At 48.7% G+C, this 19718-nt stretch overlaps 1 protein-coding gene across 1 annotated transcript; it reads left to right on the forward strand.

The window, feature by feature from the left end:
* Positions 1–358: 358 nt before the first annotated feature.
* Positions 359–18979, forward strand: LOC132571909 (zinc finger protein RFP-like). Its single transcript, XM_060238702.1, has 7 exons — positions 359–787; positions 2273–2368; positions 3509–3739; positions 5053–5075; positions 13555–13673; positions 15887–15919; positions 18402–18979. Exons 1-7 carry the CDS (start codon positions 359–361, stop codon positions 18977–18979), a joined length of 1509 nt encoding a protein of 502 aa, XP_060094685.1.
* Positions 18980–19718: the final 739 nt, after the last annotated feature.

Consider the following 19718-nt stretch of genomic DNA (forward strand, 5'->3'; position numbering starts at 1 on the left):
TCCACCATCTATTTTTCTACAAAACGACCCCTGCTTCTAGGAAAAATCCAGTAAAAAGACTATGGCCCCCACCCTTCACCTCAGTGGAGTGAGTATGATTATCCCCTGAGTACATGGAGCTGGGGAAAAGCACTCAGGGCAAGCAGTAACACTGTGAATAGTTGAATTAGGGTTGCAGAACTTTACTTTAAAGACCAAAGGGAAGCAACTCCTGAAATCTCTCACCCCCTGGATATAGCAGAGAAATCCAGCAAGTCAGCTGAGATGTGAGTTATTCCCAGGAAGGTAAACACCCAATCTGGGTTTGAAAGCAGTGTAAACAAAAGATTATGACTTTCTCTTTGGAGGTGAGGCAGCCATGGCTACTGGGGGTTCCTTCAGAGAGCTCTCTGAGGAACTAGCCTGTCCCATCTGCTTGGAGTATTTCAAGGATCCAATGATCCTCACTGAGTGCTGCCACAACTTCTGCCGAGCCTGTCTGACCCGGAGCTGGCAGGAGTCGGGAGCCATAGCTTCCTGCCCAGTGTGCAAACACACCGCTGAGCCGACAAACCTCCGGCCTAATCGGCAGCTGGCAAATGTTGTGGAAATAACTAGAAAACTCAGTTTCCAGAGGAAAGAAAGAGTGAAAGAAGAGACCCGGGAGAGAATCTGTGAAAAACACAGGAAGCCGCTGAACCTTTTCTGCCAAACTGATGGGATCCTCATTTGTAAGACCTGTGACAGATCTAAGAAGCACAAAAATCATGAGGCGATTCCTGTTGAGGAGGCTGCCCAGGGTTACAAGGTAGGAAACTGTGGATCGGATTTGGATGGGGAAGAGCTCTTGAGTTGCTCCTCATTTGCTTCAGCTAAGTTGGTCATAAAATCATAGAGCTGGAAGGGATCTCCAGGGTCCCCTGCATAATTTAGGAAATTCACAAATATCTCCCCCCCACACACACACACACACACACACCCAGTGACCTCTGCTCCCAGGGCTGGCATGTCCATTAGGCAGCCTTAGAATGCAGCCTGGGGAGCAGGGCTGCCTGCTTCATGCCCAGAAGATGGTAAAACCTCCAGGAACCATAGCCAAAGTGGCCTGGAGAAAAATTACTGCCTGGCCCCAAAGTGGTGATCAGCATTTCCCTGTGCATGTAAGAAAGGGCCACAAGAACTAAGCACTGATGTAACCCTTCCTGTGCCCTCCCTCTCCTGATCTGCCCAAGTTCACAGAAGTAGCACTGCTATCAGATGGCCATCTAGCCTGTTGTGTATGTGGACCAAGTGAAGACATATGGGTGTTCCTGCCGAGCTCATTGGAGCCATAAGGACTGAGCTTTGGGACTTGGGAACAATGGCCAGCAGGATCCAAATCCCTGTTGCCCTGCATCTGATGACTCTCAAAACACTGTCCAAGTTTCAAAAAGATTGGACCAGGGGTCCAATTCTATGAGCCCCAAAAGAAGGTGCCCCTATCCTTCATTATTTCCAATGCAGGGAAGGCATTTAGAAGGTGTGCGGTCCATTTAAATGTGATGGCCAGAACTCCCTTTGAAATTCAGTCATGCTTGTCAAAATCATGCACCTAGCACCACCCCCAATGTCTCCTGACTCCACCCCTAAAGTCCCCAGATATTTCTTGAATTGGACTTGGTAGCTCTAACATACACACTTCTGAAGTATGCATGCACACAAAAGCTTATACTCAGAATTAAATTTTATTGGTCTCTGTTGGTCTTAAACTCTGTTCGTCTTTATTGGTTTTAAACTGATCTTAAAGGTGTCACTGGACTCAAACTTTGTCTTGCTGCTTCAGACAATCACGGCTACCCACCCTAATCAACACTTGGTAAATTTCTATGCTTATCTCTGCTTATCTCCCACAGTTTGGATTCAAGTCTATCTGTGGGAATAATGTCTGTATGACAGTAATCACCTTGGGGCTGCCATTGTCTTGCAGCCTAACCTGCCTCAGGGGGCTGTTGTGAGGATAAAATGGACGAGGGGAGAGCCATGTTGTATGCCCCCCTGGCTTTCACTGGCTCTCTTACAACAACACAGCTATGAACCACAGATGAGGAAAAATACTTAATGTACAGAGACTCTCAGGAAACAACCCCACCCCCAACACGACCTTGCAAAGCCAGTAAAGGAACCAAGCATGCAATTTCAATTAACTATTTATGTTTTTCTATGATTTGATGGTTTTCTGATGCATATAAATAGTAAAACTGGGGGGGGGGGGGACCAAAGGAATTAATCCAGAAAGTGTTTTTTCCACCTTCAGGATAAGATCTTCAGCTGCCTGGAGAGTTTGAGGATCGAGAGAGAGAAAATTCTAAAATATTTAGCTGATGCTAAAGATGAAAACCAAGAAATGCTTGTGAGTGCTCCAGTTGCTGTGAGGGAAACATGAACTATGACTAATAACTGGGAACACAATATACCAATCCAGGAAGACCCCAAAGCCAAAGATAGCCCCAGTCCTCAGAACAGATATCTGAAGTTCAGAATGGCCTCGTCTCTCACAGAAAAGAGATATCAAAATTCATTCTGTGGGTCAAACTACATATCATATTCCTTTTCTCCTGGATTCTCCCCCCCCCCCCATTTTTTTATAATAGACAGCCACAGAAGCTGCAGTCTGGATTAGAAGATGCAGGAGGAGGGTCTTTTTAATCACTTCACAGAAAACTGTGTCCTCCAGTGATATAAGGAAAAATGAAGACAGTAAAACAGTGTAAGGGGCAGTCAGTGGGAATTTTGTACAGCTAAAGCAAATCTGTGGGAAAATCACACATAACTGCGAACACCATGTTAACCTCTGGAACAGGATTTGGGAATGCTTGAATGTTTGCATTTATTTAGAAATTGACCCAGTGTTCTTTGAGGAGCTATAATGTTGTTCTCCCTCACTGTATATGGCCTTCACAACAACTTTATGAAGTAGATTAACCTAAAAAAAGTGTACCTGACCCACAAAGATTTCCTTGGGCAGAGTTCTGATTCGGACTTTGGTCCCCTCCCAGACCCCACTCCAAGCACTTTAAGTTCTCTGTAGTGTAGTGTATCCAAGTTTCCCAGGCAATCAGCAGGAAAAGTTGCACCCAGAAGTGACATAACTTTATCACCAACGATGCTCTGGTATATGGGCAAAACTTATGGTTTAACTGTCTCAAATGCCAGACCATGCCCAGTTTTGCTCAAATGCCTGAGCATCCCCATTTATCCTCAGTGACATACTGATGTCACTTCAGGATGCATGGGGTGTGACAGCATGTTGGAATGCTGGTGACATCTCTCTGGCTTCCTGCCGTTTTTCCTGCCACCAGCCAGCTAGGCAGTGGTGGGAAATACCCACTATCAGTGGGGCTTGGTAAGCCTATGTCTACCCTATGCTGGATCTATATTAAATATTGATGTGGTCTCTGGGAAAAGTCACTAGTGCCCTTCCTAAATTATTTAACCTCAAAGAACCAATTACATTCCTGACATTAGTCTTTTCTTTCTTTCTTGTTTGTAGAAAATTACAAAATCAGAAAAGCAAAAGACAGTGGCTGAGTTCAGACGACTACACCAGCTTCTGGAAGAACAAGAAAACCGTCTGCTGGCCCAGATAGAAGAGGTGGAGAATGAGATAGCCAGAAAAAGGGACGAGCACCTGGCCAAGCTCTCTGAGGAACTTTCTTCTCTCAAAAGCCTCATCCGGGAGATGGAGGAAAAGCATCAGCAGCCAGTGAGTGAACTCCTGCAGGTAAGTCACTGTGGTTTTTTTTAAAAAGATCATCCTCAATGAGACACTGATTACATACCTTTCTTGTTGAAAACAGGGCCACATAAAGACACATCTCCAGTCCTCGCGTGAAGTGTGGTAGGCCTGAAGTGTTTTTTTGAGACTTCATTTACCTGGCAAAGATACTCTGTTTTCTTGCCTGTCAAAACCAACATGAATGCCAAATTGTTTGCCCTGGCAATAGAGTGTCTAGACTCCATGAGGGAGCTTTATGTGCACTTTCTTCCATCAGCAGCCATTTCCTATTAGGGCTGCCAAGTCCCTGGCCTGGGCAGGGGTTCTCCCACCCTGGAGGTTCCCAACCCGCCGGCCCACATTGAGCCGGCAGGGGGAACCTCCCCTGATGTCGCCGGTGTGATGACATCAACTGGACATGATGTCATAACATCGGCGACATCACGCGCCGGCCGCTCTAGGCATTTCTGGGAAAACTCTATGGTTTTCCCTGACGTTCAAGCAATAGACAATAGGTACCGTTGAGTTTTCCTCTCCCAGATAGCTAGAGCGTCCAGGGAAACCATAGAATTTCCCCAGAAATGCCTATAGTGTCCAGTGTGCAACGTCTCCGGCATGATGACATCACATCTGGGTGACGTCATTGTGCCCCGTGCACAAAGCACGTGTGAAGCAAGTCCCCTGCTGGAGCCTGCAGGGGACTTGGCAACCCTATTTCCCATGTATCCTCCCCTTTACCTGTGACATCAGGGAGTTTTGTAAAAATTGACAGCTGCTGTCATGCTACAGCAAAATGTGATAGTGATCTGTTGCTACAATCTGCTAGTTCCTCTTGAGTACCCAGCTTTCGTTTCTTAAAAAAAGTGGCTAGCGCTTTCCCTTGCGTGACTAGGAAAATATCTCTGATATCTCTGCAGTGGAAAGGGATAGAGATCTTTTCCTAAAGATGAAAGCTATAGCATTATAGCAATTTATCAACTGAAAAAAAATAGATTTTTTTGGCGGCACAGCAGTTGAAATGGCAGCCTGGATGGGTTGACAGAAGAAAAATAGTATCTATGAGAGTGGAGCCTCAAAAGTGGGTACTTTCCCATCCATATGATATACAAACATGCTAAGGGTTCATTGTTTTTGGAATGGTTGCACCAAAGCAGGTTTCAGAAGGGATGTACCAAGGGCATGGGAAGTCTGAAAAGGGAACAGTTGGCAGGTGAAGAAACATGAAAGTTCCCAATAAAGCAATTGCAGAGGAAAACTTCCAAGTGCTAATGTGATCCATGGCATCTTAGTTTCCCTTTCTTCCTGTTTCTTAATTCCAGGATGTCAGAAGCAGCTTGCAGAGGTAAGTGCATCACATTCATTTTCCTTCTTCATCATTTTGGATGGGGTCTGAATAATATGAGCCCTGTGTTGGGATAGCAAACCTGTGAGCTTTTCTGAGGACAGGGTGGAGCCTGGAGAGGGGGAGTGCTTCTGATGCTGTGATGTCACTTCCAGGTAATGACCTGAAAGTGACCTGCCACACTACTTGAGGAATTTTCCTACCCTTATAGTAAAGATCATGGAGACTAGAGGACATTCCTAGAGTATGCAGCCTGTTACCCAGGAGTGATGTCACATTGTTGCTGCCCTTCATTTTATGTCTCCTGGCTCAGTTGACTGAGCATGGGGAATGGAGTGGTGGGGAGAGAGGAGCTTCCCTGTCAAGGTGGGGAACTGGCAGCCTTAGGACAGCAGGAGAGGTGTGTGGCCCTTAGTTTCCATGTGACAGCATATAAGACTAGGGAGGGGCACGAACCAGGAAAATGGAGGTTCATCCCAGTTTGTGTTTTGTGAAATCCCACTACCAGGAACCATGACAAACTTCACCCACTTCATGAACTAGTTCAGATTCATCAAGTCCATTGATCTTCCCTCCCTCTTTTCTGCTGATGGTAGCTCCCCAATGCCAGCAGAATGGAAAGAGGAGGCTTCCAAAAGCCATTTAAAGGGACATTCCCTTAAAATGGGTTTTGTGAGCAGCTGCTGTGTGGGAATGGAGTGAATTCACCTGGAAGTGGTAAAGTCTCTGCTTGGACACCACTCCCACATGGTGCCCAATTGCAAAAGCAATTTAAAGGGGATACTTGGAAGGGTAGAGCGATAGCGATTGCCGAAATAGTTTGCATCTACTTCAGTTTGTTAGGCAATCCATTTCAGCAATCCCACTCACTTCCCCCCCCCACACACACACACATACCACCACAAGCCCCAAGAACCTCCAAAACCAAGTGGAGGGTCTTGGGAGGTTCATATAGGGGTGGGCAAAAACCAAGGCTTGTAAAACCACAAACTGGGACTGGTCATGACAAATTCCGGTTCATAATTCATTTCATGCCCATCCTGATATAGGACTTCAGATTCTCCAGCATTTAAAGCTGCATTTCGCCCCAAGGGGACTGGCTTACATGTAAGGGGAAAAACTACAAATCACCTAAACAACAACACCAACAATAGTGGGTTGGTCTGAATCCACCAAGCTGACCATTGCATATCCCATGCTGTGAGCCAAGAGTCTCTCACTCTTCAGATTGCACCCAAAGACTTACGCCTCTAGCCCAGCCCAGGATTTAAATACCACCAGGAAGAGAAGGGAAAAGGTCATCCTAGATGGGCCACAGTTTCTGCTAGCCTGGTGCCAGCATTCCAGTAGCACAACATAAGAGCTTTGCTTAAACAAACAACCGGTCCTTCTAGATCAGAGGTCACTTACATGTAGCCCAGTTTCTTTTACTCCTGAGCAGCAACATCTTGGAGAAAAAAAGACTAACTAGCTTAAAGGGAAAGGAGAGGAAAGCCTTTCCCCCCAGACAGTCAGCTTCTTTTCCTGTCCAGCAGTAATGCCCAGGAAGAAAAGAGATTAACCGGCTAAAAGTGAGGTAAATATTTGGATATTAGGATGTAAATATTTGAAATAAAACATTAAATAATAATAATGTGATTTTGTGGTTGGCTCTGCCTCTTCTAGCAGCCATTTTGTAGTTGGTTCTACCTCTTCTGGCAGCCATTTTGAGCTTGCACCCACCACCCCATGTCACAATCCTAAAAGCTAGGGACCCTGATCTAGATCTTCCTCAGTTCTTTCTCCCCAGCCAACCAGCAGGAAATTGGGGCTCTCAATTCATATTAGTGCTCTCCCTCCATTGCCTCCCCAAGGATCATGGCCTGAGCACTGCCTTTGGGTATAGTAGTTAAGTATGCGGACCCTTGTCTCAGAGAACTGAGTTTGATTCCCATTCCAAAAACCTGCTGGAATCACCTTGGGTCAGTCATAACTCTATCAGAAGCTGTTCTGCTGAAGAGCAGTTCTGGGAGAGCCCTCTCAGCCCCACCTACCTCACTGGGTATCTGTTGTAGGGAAGGGAAAAGGGATTGTAAGTCACTCTGAGATTCCTTCAGGTAGTGAATGGTAGGGTATAAATCCAATCTCCTCCTCCTCTTCTTCTCCCCCTCCTCTTCTTGGCTACTCCTGCTAAAGAACTTGACTGCCATATAGATTAGCCAAAGGCAATGAGGAACATCCTGATGCCTGTCCATCATAGAGACCCTGGGCCATCTCTAGGAATGGAATTCTAGCAGGAGCTTCTTTGCATATTAGGCCACATACCCCTGATGCAGCCAATCCTTCAAGAGTTTACAAGGCTCTTATTGTAAGCTCTGGGAGGATTGGCTACATCAAGGGTGTGTGGCCTAATATGCAAAGGAGCTCCTGTTAGAATTCCACTCCTGGCCATCTCCAAAGATAACTCCCAAGGGAGGCCAAGGTGGGGATGGGTTGTGTTCCTAACACTACATTTCATGGGGATAATTTGACTGTTATGGGGAACTGAAACCCGGCAACTCCTCTCTCTGGCTAAAGAAAGATGGCACATGGCATAGTATCTGCTCTGGAATATCTCTATTTTATTTTAAAACTATCCAAATTGTATGTGAGTCTGCACTTGAATCCCAACTCCATTATACTGAAGGACACAGCACATAAACATTCCAGGGTGTGGGGGTGAGGGATATCAACATACAGATGTCACATCTGGCTGGCCATTTGATCGTAGGGAAGAAGTTTATTAGACTCATGCTGCTCTGGTGGGAAGTTTCTGTAATGTACCAGTCTTGGAGACGCGAGTAGGGCAACATAGTTTATTGCATGGTACAAAACACGAGGTAAGAGAGAGAACACGCGGGCCGGGTCCCGCATATATACAACACCGGAACTATTCTTCCTGCTGGCCAGTCCAATGCTGGCCAGCCATATTTCCCGCCACTCGCTGTGATTGGCGGATGTTCCGTGCCCATCGCGGAGGCACCTGGTTGTCACAGTTGCCTCCGCGGCTTTCGCGGACTAACGCTCTTTCGATGGTGCGATATAACGAAATGGTTGCGAGCGCCATACATTACACCCCTCCCTCTTTAGTTAGTAACATAATCCTGGAGGTAGGCGGGAGGCCGGCGCTCTCGAGTTGAACGCCGTGGGGTGGCTTGCGGAGTCGTGGTAGCTTCGGCCCCCGGAGTCTCCTCGGGAGCCGGGACATCCGGGGGTTGCGGGCCGAGTTCGGGGTTTTGGGTTGCCTCTGCTGGGGGAGGCAGAGTTGTGGATGGCGGCAGGGTTGTAGGTGGCTCCTCGGGTCTGGCCGCTTCCCTTGCTTCCGTGGGTGCCTCGGGTAGGGTCCGGCGACGCATCTGGTCGATGTGCCGGCGTAGGATCTGGCCACCCTCCGTGGATACTTCGTAGTGGCGGGAACCCACGACCCGTAGCACCCGCCCTGCCAACCACTCGGGTCCCGACGCGTAGTTGCGGGCGAACACTGGGTCCCCGGCAAGAACCCCCTAGCTGCCTCGCGGACCTCTGGGGACCCTCGTATGTCAGAGGCTCGGTCGGGGTGTAGCCTGTCCAGCCTTGTGGTGAGCTTGCGCCCCATGAGGAGTTCTGCTGGACTGACCCCCGTGACAGGGTTTGGAATGACCCTGTTGTCAAAGAGGAAGGCGGCTAGCCTATGGTCCCAATCGCCCTGCACGATCCTGCCCAGGGCCTCTTTGGTGGTGCGGACCATCCGCTCCGCCTGGCCGTTGGTGGCTGGGTGAAAGGGGGCCGACCTGATGTGCCTTATGAGGTACCTCTGGAGAAATGCCTGGAACTCTCCCGAGGTGCAGGCGGCCCCGTTGTCAGAGACCAGGGTGTCAGGGATGCCGTGGGTGCACAGGACCTGGCGCAGGGCTCGGATGGCGGCTGCTGAGGAGGTGGACGCCACAGGGAGGACCTCTAGCCATTTTGTGTAGGCGTCCACGATTATTAGGAATATCTGCCCCTGGAACGGCCCCGCGAAGTCTATGTGGAGCCTGGACCATGGTTTCCTTGTGGTTTCCCACCGTGTGGCCGGGGCGCTGGGTGGGTCCGGCCGCGATTCCTGGCACGCACTGCACCTCCGGACCCAGTCCTCTATTTCCCCGTCCATTCCCGGCCACCACACATAGCTCCTGGCTAGGGCCTTCATCCTCACTATGCCCGGGTGTGTTTCATGTAGCGATTCCAGGACCCTTTTCTGAAGGGGGGGAGGGACCACCACCCGGCTCCCCCATAGCAGGCACCCCTTGTGGGCCGCGAGTTCCTCCCGCCTCATTTTGTACGGCTTGAACTCTCCCCCCATGTCCCTTTCTGGCCACCCCCTCACCACCCAGTCGAGCACCCTTGCTAGGGTTTTGTCTTTCCCTGTGGCCTTTGCCACTTCGGCAGCGTGGATGGGCTGGTCAGGGAGTGACTCTACTGACATCACCTGGTGTGCTGGGGCCGGGTCGGGTCCCGTGTCTGGAAGCGGTAAGCGACTGAGTGCATCAGCGTGGCCCATCGCCTTGCCCGCCCTGTGTACCAATGTGTAGGTGTATGAATTTAGGAATTGGTTCCATCTCAGCACCCTTTGGGACAAGATTTGGGGGGTTTGGCGGTCTGGGGCCAGCAGACCCAACAGCGGCTTGTGGTCGGTCGCTATAGTGAACTTGCGCCCGTACAAATAATCGTTAAATTTGTGAACCCCCGCTACAATCGCCAGGGCTTCCTTGTCTATTTGAGCGTAATTACGCTCCGCCGACGTTAGGGTGCGGGAATAGTAAGCGACTGGTACCTCCCGGCCGTCCGATAGTTGGTGCCCCAGGACAGCGCCCACCCCGTACGGCGATGCATCGCATGCCAGGATGACCGGAAGGCGCTCGTCGAAGTGGTGGAGCACCGCGTTAGAGACCAGGACGTCCTTCACCGCCTGGAACGCAGCGGCTTGCTTCTTCCCCCACACCCAAGGAGCTTTTTTGTCCAGTAACCGGTGTAGGGGTTCCGCAATGGCCGCTTTGTGGGGTATGAAAGTGTGGTAAAAGTTGAGCACCCCCAAGAAGCTCTGTAGCTCCGCTTTACACGTGGGGGCCGGGGCTTGGACGATGGCCCTGGTTTTCTCCTCCGTCGGGTGGATTCCCTCTGCGTCCACGGCGAATCCTAGGAACTCCACCCGTGGCACCCCCAGCAAACACTTCTCCCTCTTCACCTTTAGTCCAGCGGTTTGAAAACGACGGAGCACCTCCCTGAGACGGTTGCTGAACTCCTCAGGGTCCGGGGCGGCGATTAAAATGTCGTCAAAAAATGGCTGGACTCCTGGGATCCCTTTGAGGAGAGTGTCCATTATACTCTGGAAGATCCCCGGAGCCACGCTGACCCCAAACTGTAGCCGGTTCACCCTAAATGCCCCCCTATGGGTCACAATCGTCTGTGCCTCAGCTGTTTTGGTGTCCACTGGAAGCTGCTGGTAGGCTTGTGCCAAGTCCAGCTTCCCAAAAATCTTGGACCCCGCGAGAGCGGCCAGGACATGGCTGACTACCGGCACTGGGTAGGGGTTATCCTGGAGCGCCTTGTTGATTGTGCACTTGTAGTCGGCACATATCCGCACGTCCCCATTCGGTTTGACCGGAGTCACTATGGGGGTTTCCCACATGGCGTAATCGACCGGCTCTAGGACCCCTTGTGCTACCAGGCGGTCCAACTCAGCCTCGATTTTGGGTTTTAGGGCGAAGGGGACCCTCCTTGCCTTCAGCCGGATCGGTCTGACCGTTGGGTCCAGCGGTAGGGAGATGGCCGGGCCCTTGTAGCTACCCAGCGACCCGTCAAAAACCTCTGGGAACTCTCTGCACACCTCCCCGAACCCACCGGCTGTGGCCGTTTGTGACACCTCTACTCTGATTCCTAAGGGATCGAACCATGTGAGGCCCAACAGGGTGGCCAGCGGTCACTTGACTACCAGAATATCTAGCGGGCCCTTGAAGGACCCTCGCTCCACGTGTACCCTTGCCCACCCCGCGATTTGAACCGGGTTTTTCTGAAAGTCCCGCAGTACAAAATTGGCCGGCCGCAGCTGTCCCCTGTAGCCGGGGTATAACTTCCTCAGGGTCTCCTCCGCAATTATGGAGATGGAGGAGCCCGAGTCCACCTCCATGAGGCAGGGGGCCCCCTCTATGCGGACCGACACCTTAATCTTGTTGGGGGTGGCTAGGGGCAGGTTCAGTACCTGTAGCGTGGTGGAGGCCGTGGAGTGGGACTCGGCAGCCTCGTGGTGCGTGGTTGGCCGCGGGCGGTGGGACTTGGCTCGGCAAGCCGGCGCTATGTGACCGGTCTTCCCGCAGCTCCTGCAGTCCCAGGTCCTATACTGGCAGTCCCAACGGTCGTGGGGGTCGCCGCAGCTGGCGCATTTCGCTCTTTCGTTGTTGCGTTGGTTCGATCTTTCGTTCGTTCGGGGCCGCTGTGGGGCTCGGGAGGCTGGTCCTGAAGAGCGGTGCAGCTGGAGTGCTTCTCCCTCGTCCTGGTGGTGGGGGTCCAGCTCCTCGTGGTGGACGGCTTCTGACTTGGCCCTGGGGAACGTCCGGGTGGTGCGCTCGAAGGCCACGGCCTCGCTGAAGGCGCCCTGAAGGGTGAGCTCTTCCTTTGCAAAGAGCTTTTGCTGGAGCCTCTCGTCGCGGAGGCCCCAGGCGAACCGATCGGCCAGGGTCTCTTCCAAATTCGGGAAGTTGCAGCTTCCGGCGATCTGGCGCAGGGCGGCCAGGTAGTCCACGGCTGATTCTCCCTGGGCCTGGTCCCTCTTGTGGAAGAGGAACCGGCGGGCCACCCGCGACGGCTGCGGCAGGAAGTGGCCCGTGAGGAGGCGGACGACCTCCGCGTACGTTTTCTCCGTGAGGCGAGCGGGTGCCGAGAGACCCTTTGCGATCTCGAAGGTGGCGGCCCCGCAGACGCTCAGGAGAACGTCCCACTTCATGCTGTCCTCGGTTACTCGATTCGCCCTCAGGTAGCAATCGACTCTTTCCGAATAGGACTCCCATCCCTCAGGATTCGTGTGGTCGAAAGCTTCAATGTGACCGGTGTTCCCGCTGGGGCTGGCCATGGCGGCGGTCGTTGCGAAGTAGCGATTCAGCGATGAAGCGATGGGACGACGAGTTGCCCGTGAGTCTCCTTCGTAGCCCGTTTGTCCGAAGGGCTAGGATCCCATCCTCGTCGCCACTGTAATGTACCAGTCTTGGAGACGCGAGTAGGGCAACATAGTTTATTGCATGGTACAAAACACGAGGTAAGAGAGAGAACACGCGGGCCGGGTCCCGCATATATACAACACCGGAACTATTCTTCCTGCTGGCCAGTCCAATGCTGGCCAGCCATATTTCCCGCCACTCGCTGTGATTGGTGGATGTTCCGCGCCCATCGCGGAGGCACCTGGTTGTCACAGTTGCCTCCGCGGCTTTCGCGGACTAACGCTCTTTCGATGGTGCGATATAACGAAATGGTTGCGAGCGCCATACATTACAGTTTCAATGAGCACCCCACTTTCTGAGGGACCCCTTCAAATACAGCCATCTCATAAAGTCTGGAGTGTGCAGAGGGAAAGATGATCTCCAAAGAAGGAGACACTAAATCTCATGTACACTTTAGGTAGCAAGATGCTGTCGTTTTGATTTTGTACACTGTAGTTTAACCTCCTTAAATATATTTACTAGCTCATCTGTATGTGCTTAGAATATACTTTTTTAAAAACAAAACTATTTTTCCACTGGTTTTGAGAAATAATTTGAGTTGGTTTTGTGACATTCTGGACACTCGAAGTTTGCCCTGCTAAATGGAAGGTGATGGGGAGGCTGAATCTTTACCTTATCTTAACTTTCAGTATAGACTACTTCAATAGGACAGTTATTCACTGACCTTTCTAAGTGCAGCCCTAAGTAGAGTTACTTTCTTCTCAGCTACTTGACTTCCACACACTTGGGAAAATATCACTCTGCTTTAGGACTGCTTTGCTAATTTAATAAAATCTCTAGGTGGTGGCAGGGACAATTGAAGGGCAGGTAGCAAGTCCAAGAGGCTCGAGAAAGACATAGGTATCATATATGCTCAGAGGATTCAAAGAAATGTGTGAAACTACAACAACATTGGATCAGGTTGTCTGCGTCTCTCCATAAGAGGCAGCCACTTGAAGCTGAGGTGTGGAGACTCTGTGCACAGTACTGCCCTATTATGTTTCTTTTTAATTGCTGGAGGCCTATGAGAAGACATTAGTATGTTACTTATAACATCCAGTTTGATGTATGTAATGAGGTAGAATCCTCTTCCTAAAGCTTTTCCATCCCTCTCTGGAATTCTACACCTGTCTGTGGCTTCTCTCAGCTGTCTGTTGTACAGTGCTTGAATTCTGCTCACTTCCATTTCTGTTCTCTTACTTTCCTCATATATTCTGGTTTCCATGAACATTAACTGTGGGGTTTTTTGCTAGGTGTAAGGAGAAGGAGAACTTTAAGAATCCAGTGGTTTTCTCTTCTGACCTGAAATGGAGGCTCCAGGGCTGCTGTGATATCAGTCCCTTTCTGGGGGGTGTCATGAAGCAATTCAAAGGTAAGAGTGAATGGCTGTAGGGATTTCACGTAGGGCATTACATCAAACCAGAAATTGGCAATGCAGACTCTACATCACTGAAGAATGCTTACTGAAAAGACTATACTAGTTCAGAGTGTAAGGAGCTTTTGTCCAAGTTGGTCTTCAGATCTTAAGAAAATAAGAGAAGCCATGTTGGATGAGGCCAATGACCCATACTGCCCATTTAGACTTGCTCTCTGTTTCCTGTTAATTAACCAGTTTTTCATCCACGAGAAGAACTTGTCCTCTTATACCAGGGGTAGCCAACAGTAGCTCTCCAGATGTTTTTTGCCTACAACTCCCATCAGCCCCAGCCATCAGCCATGCTGGCTATGGCTGATGGGAGTTGTAGGTAAAAAACATCTGGAGAGCTACCGTTGGCCATCCCTGTCTTATACCATGACTGCTAAGTTTGCTTGGGAGCCTTTGATTTATCAAAAGCTTTCTGGAAGTCTGTCAAGGTAAACTAGAGCTACTGAGTTATACTTGTCCACTTGTTTGTTCATCTCCTCAAAAAACTCTAAAAGGTTAGTGAGACAAGTTCTTCCATTATAGAATCCATGCTGATTCTAACTTGATAGTTCATCAGTGGACTTACTAATTGTTTGAATAACAGATTCCACCAACTTATCTGATATCACCATTAGACAGACCAGTCTGTAATTTCTCAGGTCTCCTCTGGAACCTTTTTTTAAAAGATGGGGTTATATTATCTACTTTCCAGCTGTCGGAAATGCAGGGAGATTTTAGTGATAGATTGTCTATTTTTGTTAGGCGATCCACAAGTTCACATTAGAGTTCTTTCAGAACTCTTGAATGTATGCCATCTGGGTCTGGAGATTTGTCAATTTTTAATTTGTCCATCAGTCACTTCAATCTGACTCAGGTATTTTGACACCCCTTCTGAAATCACCAATTTTGGAATTGGCAAACTGTAAGGTTTTGCCAGTTGCTGATCCAAAGAATCCAAGCACCTAGGAATACGGTCAACGTTTATTGGAAATCAGGCACATAGCAATGACCTTCTGCCAAACGGCCATTAACAAGAATGGTTTGAATACAAACAATGGTGATTATCATAGTAAACAAAAATTGTGTACAAAAGTTAAGCTCCCCCCAGTGTCTTAGGCTTTGGTGTAAATGTGAGACATCTTCCCTGGGTCTTCAAGGTTTCAATTCATTCTTCCATTGCTCTTCTACTATAACTACCAGATAAGCCTCCCAGCAACAGCCATCTTCCTCCACAGCTTGGAAAAATATGTTTACCAGCAAACACCAATGTTCCCTCTAAGCCGCAGAGTCTTGTGAGCAAAAATTCTACTTTGTGAGCTACTGGCATTAAAGTTGTGAGCTGCTGCATAAATTATTGTGCTCTGGGGTCATCCTTCCTGAGAGAAAATTGTGTGTGCTGGAGGCTAAAAATCTGTGAGCTAGCTCATGCTAACTCAGCTTAGAGGGAACACTGGCAAGCACACAAACTAAACACTATAACACCTGTTGGATGGATTGAGACTCAATGGCACTTTTCACCACCATTTTCTGTAGCATGTATCCTCTCTAGAGGTGGTGTGATAGTGAAATAAAGATTGTATTATTAGTTAAAGAGATTAAGGGAATATCCTGATTTCTATTCATGAGACTTGGCCAGGTGTTGATGCTACTGAACAGCCAAATTTCATCCTCCTACTACTATCAAACTGGGAAGGGGTGCGTGGCAAAACTAGGAGGTGATGGCAGCTACAGAAGGAAAGCCCCCCTCCTCCTCCAAGCTCTTGAGGAAGAGCTGGGGAGCAGTGAAGGATCCCCACTGGAAGGATGGGTTTCTCTTTGCCAAATGTGTTTTCCCTGTGTTCTGTGCCCACCTCCTTGTGGGCTGGTTACCAACTTGGGAGTTACAGTGACCTGACAGATGCTGAGGTAGGGAAACTTTATGCCTTGTTCCTCATAAGCACCATTCTTGGCAGGCCAATGGACTGCAGCAGGGTGAGGTGGAAAGTTCTGCTACTGGCAGAAAATTTAATCTGGATCCAACCATTGGAACAACAGGAATGTGGATATTTGCAAGCAGGTTTAGGAGTAGGATTCTTGCTCTCCCCAGATTTGTTTCAGCATCTATAATTTTGTGTATTGCTAATGATTTCCTATAAATACAGTGTTCTGCTGTTTAATCTCTGTTCCTTCTGCTTCCCCAGACACTCTGGTTTCTGAACTTCAGATGCAAAAAGGTAAATTTTGAAGTCTTGTGATGGAAAAAATTCATAGGAAGGAGGGTGAACTTGTCAAGAAATTTTCTGTTTATAGGGTTGCCAAGCCCCCGGGCCGGGCAGGGGTCCTCCCGCTTGGGAGGTTCCCAACCTGCTGGCCCACATTGGAATTATAGAGTTTTTACCTCCCAAAAATGCTAGAGCATCCGAGAAAACCATAGAGTTTTCCTGGAAACACCTAGAGTGGCTGGCGTGCAATGTTCATGGCACAATGATGTTACTCGTGGGTGATGTCCCCCACCGGAGGCCGTGGGGGACTTGGCAACCCTATCTGTTTATGTTTCATTGGCTTTTGAGACCTGAAACCCAATTGAAAGGGGCCTGGAGTGAAAATAATAATAATAGTAATAATATCTTGTGCGTAGTACAGCCAGGAGATCCTAAGATTGTCTGGGAGCCAGAAGTTCTAGCTCTTTTAGCTTTATGCACCACTCACTGGCAAGCTAGACTTATTTTTTTTAGGCAAGAGATGTTTCAGAGTTGGTTTGCCATTGCCTGCTCCTGTGCCATGACCCTGGTATTCTGAGGTTGCCCTTCCAAATACTAGCCAAGGCCAATCCTGCTTAGCTCCCAAATTCTAACAAGATTAGGCTTGCCTGAGCTATCCAGCTCAGGGCTGGAGTACAGATATAATCCAAAGAGACCACTCATTCAGTTACCTCATCCAAAGGCCATACCACTCATTCAGTTACCTCATCCAAAGGCCATACCACTCATTCAGTTACCTCATCCAAATTAGTTTCTGAATGCTTTGCTAAAAGGGAAACAAGGGCAGTGTGGTTGTTCAGAGTGTCAAGCTAGGCCTGGCACAACCTTGAGTTCAAATTCTCAGTCAGCCAAGATTAGTGGGGGACCTTGAGCCCTTCTTCCTCAGCCTAGCCTACCTCACAGGGCTGTAGTGAAATAGGACTGAAAGAGGGGAGACTCCTTGGAGGAAGAGTGAAATATAACAGTGAAGTTGAAGCGGATTCACTGTTGTCTTCATACTTACTTTTAAACGACTGTGAAATAGACTCTGGGCATCAGTACTGAGAGCTGCTTTGTATAGTGGCTTCTTGAGAGAAAAGGAAACATGAGAAGGCTGCCATTGTGAGGCATGGGTCAGGTGCTGAGGAAGGGTGTTGCAATTCTTCAGACTGCATACTTCCATATTTGCCTTCTAGGTTTAAGTTGCTGGTTAAAGTTCTCCCAGAAGGGACCCATGGGGACTTTTGGGGAGAGGGGAACCCTATTTCCACCACTTCACCTCTGCTTGTCTGGTTTTCCCATCTTGCCTCACACTCCAGCTTGTGTGCCCCATCTCACCTCTCCCCTCTCCCCCCCCCCAGCCCCGCACCAACTGCCACCACCAAGACTTTACATCTGCAGATTTGATCGGGTAGAAGAAGAAGACTGCAGATTTATATCCCGCCCTTCTCTCTGAATCACAGACTCAGAGCAGCTTACAGTCTCCCATATCTTCTCCCCCCACAACAGACACCCTGTGAGGTGGGCGGGACTGAGAGGGCTCTCAGAGCAGCTGCCCTTTCAAGGACAGCTCTGCCAGAGCTATGGCTGACCCAAGGCCATTCCAGCAGCTGCAAGTGGAGGAGTGGGGAATCAAACCCAGTTCTCCCAGATAAGAGTCCGCACACTTAACCACTACACCAAACTTTGTGGAGGAGGCTGGACAGGATGACCCTGGAGTCCCCTCCAACTCTATAATTCTAGAGGTTAGGATGAAATGTACCAGGCAAAACATTCAACGAAGCCAGTGAAATTGCAATGAATTCTTCTCTTGCAATGAAGGCTTTGTGGTTTCAAAGGAAAACTGGGACTTCCACTCCATATTAATGAATGATAGCACATACTCTTCTTCGGAAATTGAGCACTGATCACACTTTCTTTGCTGCTCTCAGGAATAGAGGCCTTCCCTTCCCTTGTGGCAGAATCCACTCCTTGCTTTTCTAGCATATGCCAAAAATTATTTTTTCATTACTTTATAGACAAACTCTGTTATTCTCCCACCAAGCCAGCAAAAGAAAATTATAGAAGGACCACCACTGAGGTCAGCTTCCCAGTCACTTCTTGGAATATGGGACGAGATGTGTACCTCTGAGAATGTGCAGAGTACCTTCCTCTCACCAGTGAACTCTGCTGCCTCCTGTGGCATCCAAAGTACAGAGTATATGCAATGTTTATACCATGATGGGTGGGCGGGTTGTTCCTCTGGGCTTGAGGATTTTAGTGGTTTTTTTAAAATCATATTCACATATAAAACACAAATAAAAGGAGGAACAAGATAAACAAGCCAAGTTGTTGCTTTAAAAACAGGACTACAAGGGTGTGTTTCTCCTGGGAGAGCTGGTGCTGATTCATTGATGCATTAAGTTGAGCTCCTGATAGTAAATTAACCTCCTGGCTGATTTTCCTTCCTCTTCTGTCTCCTCACTTCCCACAATAGAAAGCGTGACCCTGGATCCAACCACAGCTTCTCACAAACTCATTGTGTCTGAGGACCGGAGAAGCATTAAACTCCGAAGTGAAGATCGAGACCTGCCTGAAGTTCCTGATGAGACCATTTATGCCTTTGTACTGGGCTGTGAGGGATTCACAGCAGGCTGCCATTTCTGGCAAGTCAGTGTGGGAAGTGAGGAAGGCTGGGCTGTGGGGGTGGCCAGGAAGTCTATGAAGGGCAGAGTCACTTTTATTCCTGAGAAAGGGATCTGGGCTGTGGGGAGGAGTAAGGGCCGGTACAAGGCTTTCATAAAGGGCACTGACCCTTCTCCCCTGACCCTGCAGGGGGAGCTCAACAGGATCCGAGTGTGTCTTAACTATGCTGGGGGGCGAGTGGCCTTTTTTGACGCTGACCAAGTAGCCCTGCTCTACGAGTTCTCAGGAGCCTCCTTCTCTGGAGAGATCCTCTGTCCCTTCTTTGCTGTGAAAAATAAAGGCTACCTCACACTTTGTCCTTTAGACAGTCAAAGTTCTCTCACAGGCTCTGGTGATGTTGCTCATGAGTGCAAGATGACTAAATTTTAAAAAAAAAAACTCTTCATGCCCAGCCCAGCAGTCCCTCTCCTGGCTCTGCAAAAGCTTCTACAGCTGCTGTTCATTCAAAACAAAGAACCTCAAACAGCTTGGAAACCCTATCAGTTCCCCTGGAGAAAATGGATGCTTTGGAGGGTGGACTCTATGGCATTGTGCCCAGTGGAGTGCTGCTGGTAAATGTTTAACAATCAGCTCTCCACCCCCACCCCACCCCAAAAATGCATATAAGTCTTGTTGTAAATTGAACTGATATAGAGAATGTGTAGCACACAATTTACAAATCATAATAAAATATACAATATTCTTGTTGTAAATTGCATATAGCCAATTTATTCGCCCAGAATGCTTCTGTTGATTTCTGCTGAACTCTTGTATCTGTAGCCAACCTTAATTGAACCATGACTTGACAAATGGAGTTTTATCCCAACCTGCTCACTTCCCAATAAATGTATTGTTGTTAAATCTTGGGTGTGATCTACTGCTTTCTAATGTAAACAATTTAGATAATATAAATGGCGAAAGGGACACAATGTTTCATGTTAACATTCTGAACCCATACTTTGATTGAGGTAACGTGGTCCTTATGGCCAGAGGGGAAAAGGAACTAGATTTGGCGGGTTAGGGAAAGGTATCTAGGGGTAGTAGCTAACAAGAAGTGCACTTGGCCCCATCCTTAACAAAAAACCAACAAGACCAAGTTAAGGCAGTCTTAACCAAATACCAAAATATC

This window comes from Heteronotia binoei, chromosome 5 (genome assembly GCF_032191835.1).
Source record: "Heteronotia binoei isolate CCM8104 ecotype False Entrance Well chromosome 5, APGP_CSIRO_Hbin_v1, whole genome shotgun sequence".
Taxonomy (NCBI): Eukaryota; Metazoa; Chordata; class Lepidosauria; order Squamata; family Gekkonidae; genus Heteronotia; species Heteronotia binoei.

Excerpts from the sequence above, each read along its gene's own strand:
- LOC132571909 (XM_060238702.1), top strand. The coding sequence starts at position 359 with ATGGCTACTGGGGGTTCCTTCAGAGAGCTCTCTGAGGAACTAGCCTGT. Across the intron at positions 2,369-3,508 it reads ATGAAAACCAAGAAATGCTT|AAAATTACAAAATCAGAAAA; the intron begins GTGAGTGCTCCA and ends TCTTGTTTGTAG. Across the intron at positions 13,674-15,886 it reads TGTCATGAAGCAATTCAAAG|ACACTCTGGTTTCTGAACTT; the intron begins GTAAGAGTGAAT and ends CTGCTTCCCCAG.